General features: G+C 45.4%; 1 protein-coding gene and 1 long non-coding RNA gene across 6 annotated transcripts in view; one reads left to right on the top strand and one right to left on the bottom strand.

Annotated features, from left to right (window-relative positions):
* Positions 1 to 4,087, bottom strand: part of LOC117202353 (uncharacterized) — a 19,405-nt gene extending 15,318 nt beyond the window's left edge. For both annotated transcript variants that reach the window (XR_004484667.2, XR_007478596.1), the window contains exon 1: positions 3,904 to 4,087. This is a non-coding gene — a long non-coding RNA (uncharacterized LOC117202353). The remainder of the gene's footprint in view (positions 1 to 3,903) is intronic.
* CENPS (centromere protein S) lies at positions 3,760 to 16,455 on the top strand. 4 transcript variants are annotated; one of them, XM_049712845.1, is made up of 6 exons: positions 4,073 to 4,400; positions 6,832 to 6,955; positions 7,738 to 7,771; positions 12,417 to 12,483; positions 14,142 to 14,315; positions 15,976 to 16,455. In XM_049712845.1, the coding sequence occupies exons 1-5, from the start codon at positions 4,296 to 4,298 to the stop codon at positions 14,280 to 14,282; spliced, it is 471 nt and encodes a 156-aa protein (XP_049568802.1). In that variant the 5' UTR covers positions 4,073 to 4,295; the 3' UTR covers positions 14,283 to 14,315; positions 15,976 to 16,455. The 4 variants fall into 4 exon arrangements, with proteins under 4 accessions (XP_004272426.2, XP_049568802.1, XP_049568807.1 ...); XM_004272378.3 differs by lacking the exons at positions 4,073 to 4,400; positions 15,976 to 16,455 and adding an exon at positions 3,760 to 3,909 and having other exon boundaries at positions 14,142 to 14,572; XM_049712850.1 differs by lacking the exons at positions 14,142 to 14,315; positions 15,976 to 16,455 and adding an exon at positions 12,937 to 14,105.

Raw genomic sequence — 16,455 nt, 5'->3', positions numbered from 1 at the left:
GGTATTCTGCACGTGTCACTGGAATAATGCTCTTTCAGCCTGGGAAGCAGCTGCTTTAAAGTGAGATACCTTGCAAGGTAAAAAGCACAGACGCTACCTGGGAAATAATTGTTACTGCTTCTTAAACACTTATGTGAGGCAATTTAAACCTCACAACTGCTCTGCGAGGCTGGTCCTATGATCCCCACTTTATAAATGAGGGAACTGAGTCTTGGAGGGGTTCTGACTTGCTCAGGGTCACCAAGTTTGTGAGAGGGGCTGGGCTCTGAACCCAAGGCCTGGTCCGAGGGCTGGAGTTCGTTTAAAAATGCAGAATACAGGGCTTCCCTGGTGGCGCAGTGGTTAAGAACCCGCCTGCCAATGCAGGAGACACGGGTTCGAGCCCTGGTCCAGGAAGATCACACATGCCGCGGAGCAACTAAGCCCGTGTGCCACAACTACTGAGCCTGCGCTCTAAAACCTGCGAGCCACAACTACTGAAGCCTGTGTGCCACAACTACTGAAGCCCGCGCACACCTAGAGCCCATGCTCTGCAACAAAAGCCCATGCACTGCAACGAAGAGTAGGCCCCACTCACCGCAACTAGAGAAAGCCCGCGTGCAGCAATGAAGACCAACATAGCCAAAAAAAAAAATGCAGAATACAGAAATATATAAAGTGAAAAACTTGAGTGCCTTTATCTGCCTTCTCTTCAACCCATTGCTCAGAATTTAACTGTATTTGTCATGTATCCTCGCAGCTTTTTCTATTCCTTTCAAATATCCCACATCCCCATATAGATGCATATGCTCTTTTCTTTAAAAAAAAAACAAAAATAAGATTGTTCTGTACATACTAGTCTGCAAGTTGTTTTCTTTCACGTAACGTCCTAGAGGGCCTCATTCTATAAACTGGCAATTTAAATGCCTTAGAGTTTAGTGTTTCCAAGAACCCTTCATAAATCATTCTGAAGAATAAAAACCTTAGATTGTGCAACGAACCACTCCCTAATAACTTTGCATGTTGAACCTCTGCCTCCTCAGCCCCCAGCAGTTCGGCGTCAGCTGAGATGTGGGGTAGCTGCGGGGTCAGGAGTCAAAAGGCACTCCTGTGTGATGCTTCGCCTGCAGTCTCTCTCTCCTTTATCCCTGACTTCCACCAGAGAGGTAGTAAGAGGGAGGGTGCCTGTATATTCTTCCAATTAAGCACAAATAAACTCTGAGCATCCTTCTTTTCTTTGGTAGTTTCATTCATCAGGAAAGCCAGATGATTTTAACATGCAGTGAGAAGGTGCTGGAATAGAGGAAAAGACTGGGATGTGATAAGGCCTCTAGGGGCTCTCAACGTGAGTTAAAAATAAACACAGCACTAAACTGTGAAAGAAGTGTGAGGAGGTCCAAAAATATGATTTTCCTCTTGATGACTGCGATAAGGCTTTAGAAAATACACAGGTTTCCCCCTTCCTGAAAGTTCACATTCCACCACTTTGCTTTTATGAAAGCCCTGCGTTAGTACCTGCTTTTGCTAACCGAAAGAAATCCAAAGAGAATTTTCATTTTTACGAGAAAAAAGCCGTTGCCATACTAATGTAGAACTTCATAGAAGTGCAGTGGCTTAGTGCAAACTTTCAAAAGCAGGGGATACCTGTACATATATCTAAGTCAAATTTCTTTAAAAAAATCGGGGGGCCTCTACTTTGTCAGGACTCATGGAGATGCTGCTGAGAGTCAGATCCTCAACAAACATTCAGTGAACACCCACCGTGCACCCGGCTCTGGGGCTCTCACTGGAACTCAGCGAGCTGGGCACTCAGGTCTGCATCTCTGATTCCAACACAGTACATTCTTTTTTTATTTATTTTTTACAATGCATTCTTTCAACTTTGATTCAGTAAGTGTTTACTATGTGCCAGGCCAGCAGTGTGCTAGGGCCAGTTCCTACAGTGAGAGTTGATTTCTAAATTTTCAGGACTACTGAAAATCAGAAACAAACACAGCCATTATGAAGAATTAAGTTCCGTAAATTTGGGCTTAAATAAATTGTATTAAAAACAAAGGTAGTGGGGCTTCCCTGGTGGCGCAGTGGTTGAGAGTCCACCTGCCGATGCAGGGGACACGGGTTCGTGCCCCGGCTGGGCCCGTGAGCCATGGCCACTGGGCCTGTGCGTCCATTGCACATTTTTCTATCATCTACGTTCTTGACGTTATTTCCACCTATTGTGTCTGACTGGTGGGTGTGCAGCATCTCTTCTCTGTGTGAGACCGTGCCCCACAGGGTTAACAGAAATCCTTGAGTGTGTCCTACTGAACAGCAGATAAGGGAACCGGCTGTTAGAAACCCCTCTGCTTGCAGCCTCCTTTACTGATGAAGCCTGCTTATTTGTTTTTCCATTCTCTAACTGCATCCCCTCCAAGCTTCACATAGCCTAGGTAATGTATCACCAGACTTCTAAACTACCCTTATAGATAACGCTTCTGACGTATGGGTCACTATAGTAACAGGGGGCTTGTTTTTGTGAACTTTGGAGTTGGCTCCTGCCCAGTTCAGACCAGCTAAAACTAGTTCGGACCACCGACCCTAAAACTGCGCCTGCGCAGAACACTGACGGCCTCACCTTTTCCCGGCCTCCGATCACCTTTCCCCACACCTAAGACCGCCCTACTTCTTTATCCCATAAATATCTCAAGCCTCTGGCCTTCTGGTACGCGGGCCTGAGATTTGTTCTCTTGTCTCCTTCCATGAGGACCTCGTCAACAAACTCTCTGCTGCAAACTTGTGTCTCCGTGTTTGGCCTGCTGCTCCTGTGGGGCACACAAACCTGGTTTGGTAACAAATGCTGAGTTCAGTTTCCTCATATTGGTGGCTTGAAATCGGCCATGGTGGGAGTATTTACACCAAGGAAATCTACAGATCTACAAATTAATTCCTTGTTGACTGTTTACTTAAGGAAGTGAGTGGGGAATATGTTAATAATGCAGATTAAACTTGAATGTGTATGGTGTCTGCAGCCTTTACCTCATGAATAGCACAAGTTGAGGAAATAACTTTTCCAGTACTTGACACTATTATTCGACTCAGCAGAGAAGTTCCTTACTCATGTCATCAACGTGTGAGTGAAGCTCCAAAGGAGGAAAGTAACTGAAGAAAGTTTGAAAGCAGTGAAGATCCAACATTGGGTTTCACTTTACTTTTTTTTTTTTAATTTTTTGGCCGCGCATCACAGTATGCAGGATCTTATTAGTTCCCTGGCCAGGGATGGAGCCTGCGCCCCTGCAGTGGAAGCGTGGAGTCTTAACCACTGGACCCCCAGGGAAGTCCCCTATTTCACTTAACTCTTAACGTAAAAGAAAATCAGCCAACATTCGGGCCATAGCTATATTCCTTTGGCAATGGCAATGGGGTGAGCAACTTATTCGCTTAAGGGGATAGAAATCAAACATTTATCCGTGGTCTGACTTTGTGACACTACAGAATTAGAAAAACCCACACTGGATTTTGCAAGGCACACCAAGGTTACAGCCGCATGTAACTTACAATACAGAGTTGTGTACCGTTGTCCCTGTTTTTTCTCTCTCTCTCTCTCTCTCCCTCCCCGCCCCCCTACCCCCACCCCGGGAGCCGGTGCTGCCCACTGTGCTCCGCGCAGAGCTGGCTCTGGGGTCCCCGGGGAGCTCGGCTTGGGCGGGGCGGGAGCAGATAGGCTGCGAGGCGCCCTTCCCAGAGCCACCGCTAGGGGCCGAGAGCGAGGCAGGAGGCAGCTTCGCGCTTTGGCCCCCCGCGCGTCCCGTCGCCCGGCGCCGCGGCGGGAAAATCCGACTGGGCCTTCCCGGCCACCGCCACTGTCTATCATCGCGCGCCTGCCAGGATCCGCCCGCGGTGATGATGGAGGAGGAGGGGGCCGAGGAGCAGCAGCGATTCTCTTACCAACAGGTACCGGAGAATGCAGTCTTGGCTGGGCTGGGGGAGGACGGCGTCTAGATTGTGCAGGGGAGAAAAAGGCCCTGCCTCCGCCCGCCCTCGCCTTCGTGCCGGGGTCGGAAGGCGAGCTCGGGCCTGCGCGGGCCGGCTCGGGCCGGCTCCGGTCGCCTAGCGCCTGCGCTTAGGCCGGCTCGGCTGCCGCGGGGGGTGCTGGGAGGCGGTTTCCATGGTATCGCGGATTGGAGCGTGCGGGCGGCGGCGCAAGAAAGGAGAGTCCGTGGAAGTTCCTGCGGCGCTCTGCGGAGGCCGGCGGCCGGGGACCCTCTGGCTTTGGGGCAGCCTCAGTCTCCTCGGACAGGGTCGTTGTGAGGCGCCTGGCGCGCGGCACAAGCTCGAAAATGTTGGCTCCCGTAACCCGTGCGCTCTCCGTCCTGCCCGCGAGGAGACAAGCCTCAGACCCTGGTGCAAACCCCCAGGCCGTCCGGCTCCCGAGCCCATCGGATGTGGGTTCGAATGTCGTCTCCGCCCGGAGGATTGTGTTGACTCTGCCCAAACTCAGTTTTCCTAGATGGACAATCGGGTAATAACCAGTTTTCGGGATAGTTATGGGTATCCAGTCCTTTAGTCAGCACCGGAATAAATACCGCGTGGCAGAATCGAGAGAACAGTGTTGTAAAGAGGTGAAAACCAAGAACCAGGGTGGCAGCCTCAGAGAGGATTAACCGAAGAGACACGGGAATGAGCTTCTAAGGTTCAGACGCTGTTTACCCACTCCCTTCCTTTATTTTGAAGTTCAAGCCTTCAAGAAAAAGTTGCAAGAATAATGTATTCATCACCCATATGCCCCTCACCTCGATTCACCGGTTAACGTTTTGCTGTATTTGCTCCCTTGCTCCTTTTTTCGGAATTATTTGAGAATTAAATACACTTGACACTTCACCTTTAAATTTTAATACTTCAGCATGCTTCTCCCAAGAACAAGGGCATTCTGTGACATAATCTCTGATCACACTCAGGAAGTTTGATATTGATAAAATACTATGATCTAATGTCAATCCATATTCAATTTCTCCCAGTTGTCCGAAACATGTTCTTTTTTTTCTATTTATTTATTTTTGGCTGCATTGGGTCTTCGTTGCTGTGTGCGGGCTTTCTTTAGTTGCGGCGAGCGTGGGCTACTCTTTGTTGCAGTGCGTGGGCTTCTCACTGCAGTGGCTTCTCTTGTTGCGGAGCACGGGCTCTAGGTGCGCGGGCTTCAGTAGTTGTGGCACAGGGGCAGGTGGGATCTTCCTGGACCAGGACTCGAACCCGTGTCTCCTGCATTGGCAGGTGGATTTTTAACCACTGCACCACCAGGGAAGCCCCCAAAGATGTTCTTTAGTGGTCTTTTTTCTTCATCCAGGATCCAGTCAGGGATCATGCCTTGCATCAAGTGGTCCTGGCTCCGGTCTTCCCTGGAAGGGTTCTCCACCTTCTTTGTGTTTCATGACATTGGTGGTTTCCAGGAGTCCATTCATGGCACAGGTGTGGTGGGAGATAATCTCTTTGAGAGCAGGGACTGTCCTTTTCAGTTTTGTGTTCTCAGCCCCTAGTACAGAGCGTGGCTCTCAATAAACAGCGCTTACTGAGTAAGTGAGTGAGGCTGCAAAGATGGACTGAGAAATTTGAACCTCGTTCTCTATGCAGTGGGGGGGCGGGGGGGATCCAGCCATTCACTCAGCCAGCTGTTCTTGCCACTAGGTGGACAGCTGTGAACAACACTTGAAGGGTCCTGCCCTCGAGGAGTTTAGAGTCTAGATAGAGATTTAGCCTCTCAGTGTTCAGCATCGAAGAAGGCACTTAGCCCGTTCCAGGAGGTGGGGGGGAGGGGCCGGCAGAGAAAACTTCTGGAGCAGTCGGAAGGATCCCTTGTCCTGTTCCCGCGCCCCTAACCTCACCTCTACAGATACCTACAAAAGATCCCTTGGAGGGTTTTTATCCTTCCCAGAGTGGTGGTCTCTTTGTCTCCTCTCACCAATGCCCTCTACTTACCTACTCTTGTGACATCTGAAACTAAGGAACGTAGGTCCCTTGCTTATCTGCCTGGCCTCTACTCTGGGGTCCTGGACTTGTGTTTTTGCAGTTCCTCCTCATCTTGCTTCTACCGTGAACATTTGCTGGTAGAGTTGATACTGTCTTGGGTTCAGCTGTCACCATGTCCACTTCAGCTCTGTTTCCAGCACAGGTGGAGCCCACACAGGGCTCAGCAAGTTTATTCACATGAGACAGAGACCTTGGCTTAGCTTGTTTGGCTTCTTTACTCCTCCGCATGGGTAGAGGTATGTTTTCCAGTACCTGAAAGGGTTGCTGAGGAGCAGTGAGGGTCCTGTTGAGGTGGGCTAGCAAACCAGCAAATCAGAGGAGGGTCCGATGTAGCCTCACGAGGCTTTCCCTGTGTTGTCCTGATCATTCGTCCTGTCTCATGCAGGACAGGGGCTGGCAAGGACTTGAAGCACAGGGACGGGATCCTTTTGCATTTGCTTGATTAATCCCCATATGGGGGCAGAAATCCCTGTCTTTTTTCATTGTGTTGCCCAGACACCTAGCACACGCCTTCACGCAGTAGGCACTTGGCACATAAATGTGGAATAACTGAGTAAAGTCACATAGATGCCTCCCAAGTACCAGTCTGCCTTCATTCCCTGCTGAATTGCCATCATAATTCCTTACCTTTACTTGACCTAAATCATAACCATTAACATTAAAGTAATGTTTCTACAAGTCACACTCCAGAGGGCCCCATTAATTTTTTAGTACAGTTGAAAACTCACTCAGCCATTATGGAAAGTGCTGAAGGAATTAGGGTGAGCAGACCCTCTCCTAATCTTAATTTTTTAAGATGTGAAAAGCTCTTGTTTGCAATCTTACCCACGAAGTGTTTTGATTTTGCTTCAGAGGCTAAAGGCAGCGGTTCACTACACTGTTGGCTGTCTTTGTGAGGAAGTTGCGTCGGACAAAGAGATGCAGTTCAGCAAACAAACCATTGCAGCGATTTCGGAGGTGACTTTTCAACAGTGCGGTATGCAGCCACGGTCTTCCTGTAGATGTACAGAAAGCCCAGAGGTTGATTTGCCTGGGAGAAATGTGTGGGGGTGGGGTGCCATGGCATGTCTTACCAGCAGACAGAACATTATCATTGGACACCGTTCGTGAAACGTTTCTTTTATTGGCCGTAAGGTTCAGATAGCTTATGGAAAGAACTATTGTTTTTTCTTTCTGTTACCCTAACACGGGGGCATCAGCACCTTTATTTTATTGTGCTTTAAACTGCCGGGAACATTAGAAATAAATTTCATTGCTTTGTAACTTTTTTATATCACCCACAGTTTGACAGTTGAATTTGCAGCCTTGGTATTTGCTTGACTTCAGAGGAGATTAATGTCCTCCTAAGCCCTAACTCGTAGCAAAATTTAAAGTTAGGGATAGCTTCTAGGAAGGAAAGGTGTAGCCATAATTACCAAAGGCTTGTAATGAAGGATGGAGGGGGCCAGGGAGGCAAGGAGGTCATAACGAATCCAGTGATGGACCTGCCTGAAGGGCCTCCTCTCACCTTTAAAAGGATTTGTTGTATTAGTCACTGTACTTACTGTAGACATTGAGATTTCACTTTTCTCCCTCTGAAATAAGATTGAGGTGGGGGGTGGATTTCCCTGGTGGGCCAGTGGTTAAGATTCTGTGCTTCCAAAGCAGGGGGCACGGGTTCGATTCCTGGTCAGGGAACTAAGATCCCACATGCCATGCAGCACTGCTGAAAAAAAATTGCTGTAGGGTAGCTAAAGCACATCTCTTTTTCTCTTTCAGAAAATTTTGCCAAAGACCTTGAAATGTTTGCAAGGTGGGTAGAGAGCTTGATTGTGGGATCTTTGTTTGTTTACATGCTATTGATACGCCCCATCTGGTGGTGAATTTCAGGAGAGCTTTAGCTTTTTTTTCCCCTGTGTTTTGTGGATGCTCAGTCTCCAATCATGATTCTGTAAGAATGTAACATCTGCTTTAATCACTGTCCATTCAGACTTGATTTGGCATTTTTTGAAGCTTTCCAAGTATTTTTTGTTAACGGAACCAGAGTTATTCAGTTCCAGGTTAAAAAGGTATGAATCATGTCTCCAGGACTCTGTGCACAGTGTGTGTGCTTTTAAGGCCATTTCTGCAGGTGGTGTAGCGCTGGGGCGTGAGGCTGGGCGCCCGGGCTGGGCTGCTTCGTGCTCCGCGGGGAAGCTTGCAGGTGTCAGGATAATACAGCCCCATGGCCCGTCAGCCCTGCATTTGCTGAGCTTGTTACAAGTGAGACACACGCTCCTTGAAAAGTGTGTGACTTACTTTCAGCTGGTAAAGTGTTAGCTTTTACAGGTGATTTATGCTCCTCTCTTCAATTAGTACTGCAGGTAATTGAAAACAATTGCAACGAATTGCTTTCATGAAGCAATTTGAATGAGGAAGGCCTGAAAGGGCCAAAGCTTTCTAATTTGCTCCCACTTCTGATTTGGTGCCAGCCTCTCCCACACCCCATACTTTTCACCTTGCTCCTGTTAGCTCTTTTTTTCTCCGATGAATATTCTGAATGAATTAAAGCAGTAGGTTCTCAGAGGGCAGGCTCTAAATCTTTCCTATTCCTGTGTATGAATCCCTAAAAACCGCTTAGCATCTTCAACTTGGCCAGAAGGGATAAGGATAATGTATGGGATACTGATAGCTTATATGGCTTATCATTGTTAATTCAGGTGGTTGCCCCTTACCTGTGCCTCGTGCCCACCCCCACTCTGAGTCTCCTGTGAAATACACTTACTACCTTTACTTGCCATTTCTTTTCCTTTTTTTTTTTAAATATGAGCCCTCTATACTACAAAGGAAGACACAAAAATGTAAATAAGTAGACAATGGTTATTTGATTTGAACATAGAGTTTATCAGTACAGATCACCTCAGCACTATTGACATTTTGGACTGGATAATTCCTTGTTCTGGTGGTGGCTGTCCTGTGCATTTTAGTGTGTTTAGTGGCACCCCTGGCCTCTACCCACTAGATGCCTGTAGCAAGCCCTCAGGTGTGAGTTTCCTTGCTACTTCTGTGTTAGTTGTGGGAAAACACAATGAAACTTTAAATACTTCTAAATACTAGGAGTAAAAATGAAATTAGGGGACTTCCCTGGTGGTCCAGTGGTTAAGACTCCGCACTCCCAATGCAGGGGGCCTAGGTTCGATCCCTCCTCAGGGAACTAGATCCCACATGCTGCAACTAAAAGATCCTGCACATGGCAACGAAGATCCAGCGTGCCACAACTAAGACCCGGCACAGCCAAAAAAAAAAACCTACAGAGATTTTAAAAAATTTAAAAAGAAATAAAATTAGAACTATTTAGCATTGTAACACATTAAGCTTTCAGGTACTCTGTGTTTTTTATAGTTTTTTTTTTAATAGTCATCGTGCTGTACATTACATTCCCATGATTGTCTTTTTATTTTATTTTATTTTATTTATTTGGTTGCGCCATGTCTTAGTTGCGGCAGGCATGCTCCTAAGTTGTGCCTCATGGGCTCTTTAGTGGTGGCACGTGTGCTCCTTAGTTGTGGCATGTGAATTCTTATTTGCGGCACGCATGTGGGATCTAGTTCCCTGACCAGGGATCAAACCCGGGCCCCGAGCATTGGGAGCGCGGAGCCTTCACCACTGCGCCACCAGGGGAGTCCCTGTGTTTTTTATAGTTACGTTAAGTCCATTTCCTTTTGCTGGGCACTGGGGCAGAGTGGTGTGTGGGTATCACTTAGACTGTCAGCTCCACAAGGAAGGACGTCATCTTTTGAGTAAAGGAGTCTGTGTAAAGGCTTTCAGCCTATGTTCTCTGAGTGAGGCTTTACTAGGAGATGCCGCCTCTTCTGCGGTGCTCACGTGGGTGCACCAGGGCTCCTCCCTCAGACGTCCTCCCAAGGACCCTGAGCAAACACAGGCACAGATTTTCTTTGAAGACTCATCTGTTGTCTTAATTTTACATTCGTTTTCAAAATAGTCCAGTTTGCTCTCATATAAAAAATCCTGTTTTAAAGTTTATCACTGAATAACATTGATGCTCCCAGAAGGTCAACTTTATCCTGTGGTTTTGAGTTTTCCCTGTCACATAGTCCCTGCCCTTAGAACTACTGTATGATAACCCCAGTTTGAGAAGTCTGAAATACATACTGTTTCAGGTTGGCTATATATTAAATAGTCTTTGGAGGCTGGGAACCTAACCAGTGTTTGTAACATTGTTTCTATGAAATAAAATGCATTTAAATTGTAAATACTATACATTCAAGTCACCTGTAAACTTTGGAAGATCATCTCCCAATTTAAGTTGTGAATTTCCCTTATTTAGCTTTGAAATCTCTAGTCACTTAATATTGTTAACATGTTAAAGATGAAACATTTTGAAGAAGATCGATATTCTACGGTAAATAAATTCTAGGGACATTTTGGGAATAATCTTTGAAACCTGTGTTGCTAAAAGTGTTATATGGAAAACCCCTTTGTTACGTTCCCTAGAGTAATTTTCTGGAGCCAGAGGTTTGATTTAGGAGAATCTCTGATGTGCAGTGGCTGGCATAGGATATACCTGCTCCTTCATCTGGGAAAGTGGTAACATTAAAACATGGTGCAGAGGGGACTTCTCTGGTGGTCCAGTGGCCAGGGCTCCACGCTCCCAATGCAGGGGGCCCAGGTTTGATCCCTGGTCGGGGAACTGGATTCCACATGCCACAGCTGAGAGTTGGCACGCTGCAACTATGAGTTGGCGTGCCACAATGAAGATCCCGTGTGCCGCAATTAAGACCCGGCACAGCCAGGTAAGTAAATAAATAAATATTTTTAAAAAAGAATAAAGAATATGGTGCAGAGAAACCAGGTGACAAGCTGAGTGGCAGAGACGATTGACTGCTGTTTCCTAAATGCTTCTCATGAACAGATGAGCTGGTGTTACTCTGTGAATAGTTCAGTGCGCTGCTTCGTCGAACCTGCTCCTTGTATGGCACTTTACCAAGGCGGTAGTACCGCCAGAGCAGCCTGATCGTGTGATAGAGATGAAGGCCACGGTGTGTCCATGGCACCCAGGGAACCTGTGGATTGGCTTCATACTTTGTGGCTGCTATTTTAGCACCTTTTTTTTTTAAAATTTATTTATTTATTTTTGGCTGCCTTGGGTCTTCGTTGCTGCGTGCAGCCTTTTCCTAGTTGCGGCGAGCCAGCTTCCATTGTGGTGACTTCTCTTGTTGAAGAGCACGGGCTCTAGGCGCGTGGGCTCTAGAGCACAGGCTCAGCAGTTGTGGCGCGTGGGCTTAGTTGCTCCGCGGCATGTGGGATCTTCCCGGACCAGGGCTCGAACTCGTGTCCCCTGCTTTGGCAGGTGGATTCTTAACCACTGTGCCACCAGGGAAGTGCTCTGTCACCTTCTGTCTGACTTTTTTCCCCCTTTCCTCTGTTCTGGTCCTTGCAGGTGGCTAGTTAGAAGCTACCTTCTGACATGGGTATCATATCAGGACAGGCAGGTACTGTCAATCATGATGAGATGGCACATGATATTTTCACACTTGGCAGGATGTGAAAGACTAACGGCCAAATTATGGAGTATAATTTCTGGGATTTTATCTTTAACTCAACAGTGAGGACTTACTATGTGCTGGCCACTTGGATAGTTATTAAGGATACAAAGATTCCTCCTTATTCCTACTTACGAAGTTCCTACTTATTTTTGGAGGAAGTTAGAAATGGCAAGAAAGGGTGTAATTAGAGTAATAAATTATTGAATAGAGCTTATTATCTCAAATTACCTTTTAAAGCAGACATAGGAGGACTGGAACAAGAACTTGAGTCCATGTTGTGAGCAAGAGACAGACTCCAGTTGAAAGGACGTTCTTTGTTCTAACTGGGCTATTGTCGGGGGAATGCGTTATCTCCTAGTTGGGAAATGGGATATTAGGAGACACCTGCACAAGCTTTTTCCTGTAATGTAGCCTTTGGAGAAGAGCTTTAGGACCTTGGTGTAAGTGAAGCCATGCTTCATGGAAAGTCTCTGTTCTTCTGTTTAGCATCTGCTTAAGCAAAGACGATCTTTGTATCGTGAGCTCTGTGTCATTCTCTTTTCACTGAAGGTGCTTCACTGACCTTCTTGCTTTTTGTATGGTGGTCTCTGTGTCCATTGTGACCAAGCAGGCCATTTGGGAAGGGTTTAACACCCCTCACTCCTTTCCCTGCTCATATTCTCCAAGCACGCTGGCCCTCAGGTGGAGGTGGACAGATAGGCTTCTGCTTTCTCTCAGTCTCTTTATTTAGTTGGTATCTTGGCTCGTCACTTCACTCATTTTTGTGTCACTGTTGCTTAATGACCTTAATCTGAAAAGATGGGCTACTTAGAGATCCTTGCTGGTGTGAAGTCTGGCCATGAAGTTTTGTGTTTCATCAAAACTTTAAATAATACCAAACATTTTGGTGAATTGTTTCTGCCCTTTCTACAGACATGCGAAAAGAAGCACCATTAACACTGAAGATGTGAAGCTCTTAGCCAGGAGGAGTAATTCACTGGTGAGAGATGAATTTCTTTCCTCACTCCCCTTTCCCATCAGAATACATTATTCCCAATTAATCACTTGCAGCCATGAAGTGATTCCCCAGGGCACCTTGCATTAAAAACGAGAGATGCTTGAACCGTTCAGACCTGCCCGTAATTTATAGGCTTTCTTTCATTATGATGGATCTTACTAAGCCAATTTGAAATTTTCTAATCAGTGCTCTCTGCATTCATAATTTGCCTTTTTTGTAATGTCTCAAAACTTTGGTCCCATGTTTCATTTGGAGCATGATGTCAGAGACAGGTCGCCGGCCAGAGTGTATGGGGATAGTTTCGTTACGGTGCCCACAGTTCTGTTGGGCCAGGTATGGAAAGAGTATCTGTACATCTGGCATGTGCAGGAAATTGAGCACATTGTCTTTTCAACGAAGTCTAGACATCATCTTGACCAAGCCCTCACTTTACAGGTGATGCTGTGATCCCAGGCTAGTAGCTGTGGCTGATGGCAGATCCAGGACACCTGTGAGGTTTCCTGACTTAGTCTGATCCTAGCAGTTAAAATACTTCACGTTCCTCCCCAGAATGTGAGCTCCACGAGGGCAGGGATTTTTGTCCCCTTCTTCTCTGCTCCATCTGCCGTGCCTACAATAGGGCCTGGCCCACAGTAGGTGCTCACGAGTAGTTGCTGAATGAATGAACTTGTGTAGCACTTGGCAGTTTACACAGGACTTTTATTGATAATATTTTACATATATTATTTAAAGCTCACAACTACCCTCTGAGGGTTTTCAATAACATGACTAGATCGCCCCATTTTACAGGCTAGGCTACTGGAGTTAAGTAACTTCCCAAAGTTAAATAGGAAGTTTTCTGGTTGACAGCTGAACCTTAACCTTTGAACCCTGAATCTAGTGCTGTTTCCACTGGGCTGTTTTCTATCTCTGCTCTTCTAATATTATTTGTCCAAAGTTTAAGTCAGGGTTAAGGATGATATGATTCCTAAGTAAAATAGCTCAGGCGCCTGTGGTGCCGTGTATCAGTGGAAAAGACATTTCTCTCTCCTCATAAATCCTCTGTCATTACGCTTACTTGGTCAGCTTCAGTGAGCAATTTCCACCTTTTGCCAAGGAATCGTCAATGCAAGTCATCTTAGACTATTAATTGGGTGCATATTTGTCTACTTCAGAATGTTGTTTTTATTTTGGATTCTTAATTTTTTTATCTGACAGAAACTTATTACTGAAGAGTTGCAGCTAAATTTGTGCATTAGACTAAATCTTCCCTGAGGGCAGGGACCTTGTCTTATTTCCCTTGTATCTCTAGTATCTGGTACACAGTAGTTGCTCAATAATTTTAGTTGGATAAATTTAGGGGCATGTTGACTATATGTGTGCTTTGTAGAGTATATTTGTGATTGGCATGCCTTCTGTAAGCTGCAAGTTTTAATTCTTTTGATTTTTCAAGGAACTCCTACCTGTTTGGTAGGATATGTAGCAGGCAGTTGACTTCTGAAGATTCCTTCTTCCAGAAAAAATTTGAAGCTGTGTTTTAACTCTAAGGAATGTAACCCAGGGTGGGAGTGGTTGGGAAACGGTGTAGATTTTTTTCTCCCCTTAGGCTTATAAATGGCTTTACAACCAGATAAAAATGTAGTTAAAAACATTTTTTATAGCTAAAATACATCACAGAGAAAAATGAAGACATCGCTCAGTTTAACCTGGAACGAAAAGCAAAGAAGAAAAAGAAGTTAGAGGATGAAAACAAAAATTCAGTGGAGCCAGCAGAGGCTGGTGTAGCGGAAAGTGAGAATTAAAGTCTGTCGCCATTTGGAAAAAGCAGCCTTCAGGTAAAGCCACTAAAAACATGTATTGCCAACAAAGGGTTTTGAAAGGATTAAGTGGAGATTACCAAAAAAAAAAGGCTTGGAGGCTTTTTGTACTGTATTCTCCAAGTCACTGACTGCAAAAGGTGGTTTAAAAGAGAACTGGAAACTCTTAAGCAAAATACTCCCATGTCTTACTGAAGCACATGAAAAAAGTGTGTTTGAATGGTATATATTGGAAATTGTATCTATTGCAGTTAATAAAATTTTGTTAGCAATTACATATCGTTGACTTTTTCAAGCAAAAATCATAGTTATTTTTTCATTCTTTTATATAATTTTTTAGGCTGACAGTCCCTGAAAGATGAATAAAGCTATATTTATGTAGTCCTTTTTTTTTTTTTTTTTTTTGGTTGCACTGCGTGGCATGCAGGATCTCAGTTCCCTGACCAGGGATTGAACCCAGGCCATGGCAGTGAAAGTGCCGAGTTCTAACCACTGGACCACCAGGGAACTACCTATTTAGTTCTTTTGATTACCAATATTGTTTTTAAAATTAATTAATTTATTTATTTTCGGCTGCATTGGGTCTTCGTTGCTGTGCGCAGGCTTTCTCTAGTTGTGGCGAGCCAGGGCTACTCTTCGTTGTGGTGCGTGGGCTTCTCTTGTTGCAGGGCACGGGCTCTAGGTGTGGTGGCTCAGTAGTTATGGCTTGCGGGCTTCAGTAGTTGTGGCACGTGGGCTCGGTAGTTGTGGCTCGCAGGCTCTAGAGCGCAGGCTCAGTCGTTGTGGCGCATGGGCTTAGTTGCTCCGCGGCATGTGGGATCTTCCCGGACCAGGGCTTGAACCCGTGTCCCCTGCATTGGCAGGCAGATTCTTAACCACTATGCCACCAGGGAAGCCTCTTGGTATTGTTTTTTTTTTTTTTCCTCCAGTATTGTTTTTTAAACCCGCGTCACTTGTGATCACAAGGTAAAAGGGTGGGTGTTTGGAAATGGTCCTTTTTACTTTTTAAAGGTGATTTTCTCCAGAAACACAGTTTATGTGACTTTTGTCTGGCTATTTTGTAATTATACTGGGCAGAAGTTTTGCTTGAGAGGAAAACCTGACTCCTCCTCCAAAACACTTCAGTTGTGTGTCCTCTGTTTTAGTTTGTGAGAGATGATGCTTCCAGGAGTCCCAGGTCTGCTGTCTTCTCCTTGGGGTTTATTAGGGGTCCAGGGCATGCCTTTTCCCTGCTGGGGCGACAGGAGTAAAGAAGAGGGCCTGGCACTTACAGAGCCGTTTTTGTGTGCCAGCTGCTGCCCTGGGTGTTCCATATAGTTCTTCTTCACAACTTTTTCAGGGTTTTTTTGTTTATTCCCATTTTTACTGATGAGCAAGCTGAAGCTTGAAGATGTTAACCAACCGCCCAGGATCTACTTACCAATGGAGATGGTAGTCACGTTTGGAGTGATGACTCTAGAGTGGGTGAGAGAGAAAAGGTGCGTGAAGGTGGATAGAATTTATACCATCCATGCCCAGATATGATCAGCAAAAGATACCCCAGAGTCTACCTCTCAAAAGGAGATGCTGAGCTATGGTCATAGTAAAGCGTTGAATTCAAACTTCACGGTTTCATGTTCTTCAAATAACCAATCATTTGGTCTCAGATAATAATTGTAACACCTTTGTGTCACATCAGTGAAAGAAATGTGAATCATGAAGGCTTCCGTCTTTACAGTACATTCCAGCCAAAGATCTGTACGTTAGCAGTTTCATTTTCAGGTAAGCTGTCTTTAAACACCTCATCAAGGAGAGTTTTGAGACTAGATACTGTGGACTTTTCAAAGGTTGACAAATCTAGACTTGCATCCTGATTTCACAACTCTAATAGCTGTATGACTTTCTTTTTTTTTTTTGCTATGAATGGCTGATTTTGTTTTGTTTATTTATTTATTTTTAACATCTTTATTGGAGTATAACTGGTTTACAATGGTGTGTTAGTTTCTGCTTTATAACAAAGTGAATCAGTTATACATATGTTCCCATATCTCTTCCCTCTTGTGTCTCCCTCCCTCCCACTGTATGACTTCCTGAAACTTTGTGTTCTTATCAGTGAAATAGAGTTAATACCTCTCGCAGCAATGTTACATGCGACAATAAAAGGAAATTGGTAGAACCA

Source organism: Orcinus orca, chromosome 1 (assembly GCF_937001465.1).
Source record: "Orcinus orca chromosome 1, mOrcOrc1.1, whole genome shotgun sequence".
NCBI lineage: Eukaryota > Metazoa > Chordata > Mammalia > Artiodactyla > Delphinidae > Orcinus > Orcinus orca.
Note: the sequence above shows the minus strand (reverse complement) of the source record. Positions and strands in the feature narration are given on the sequence as shown.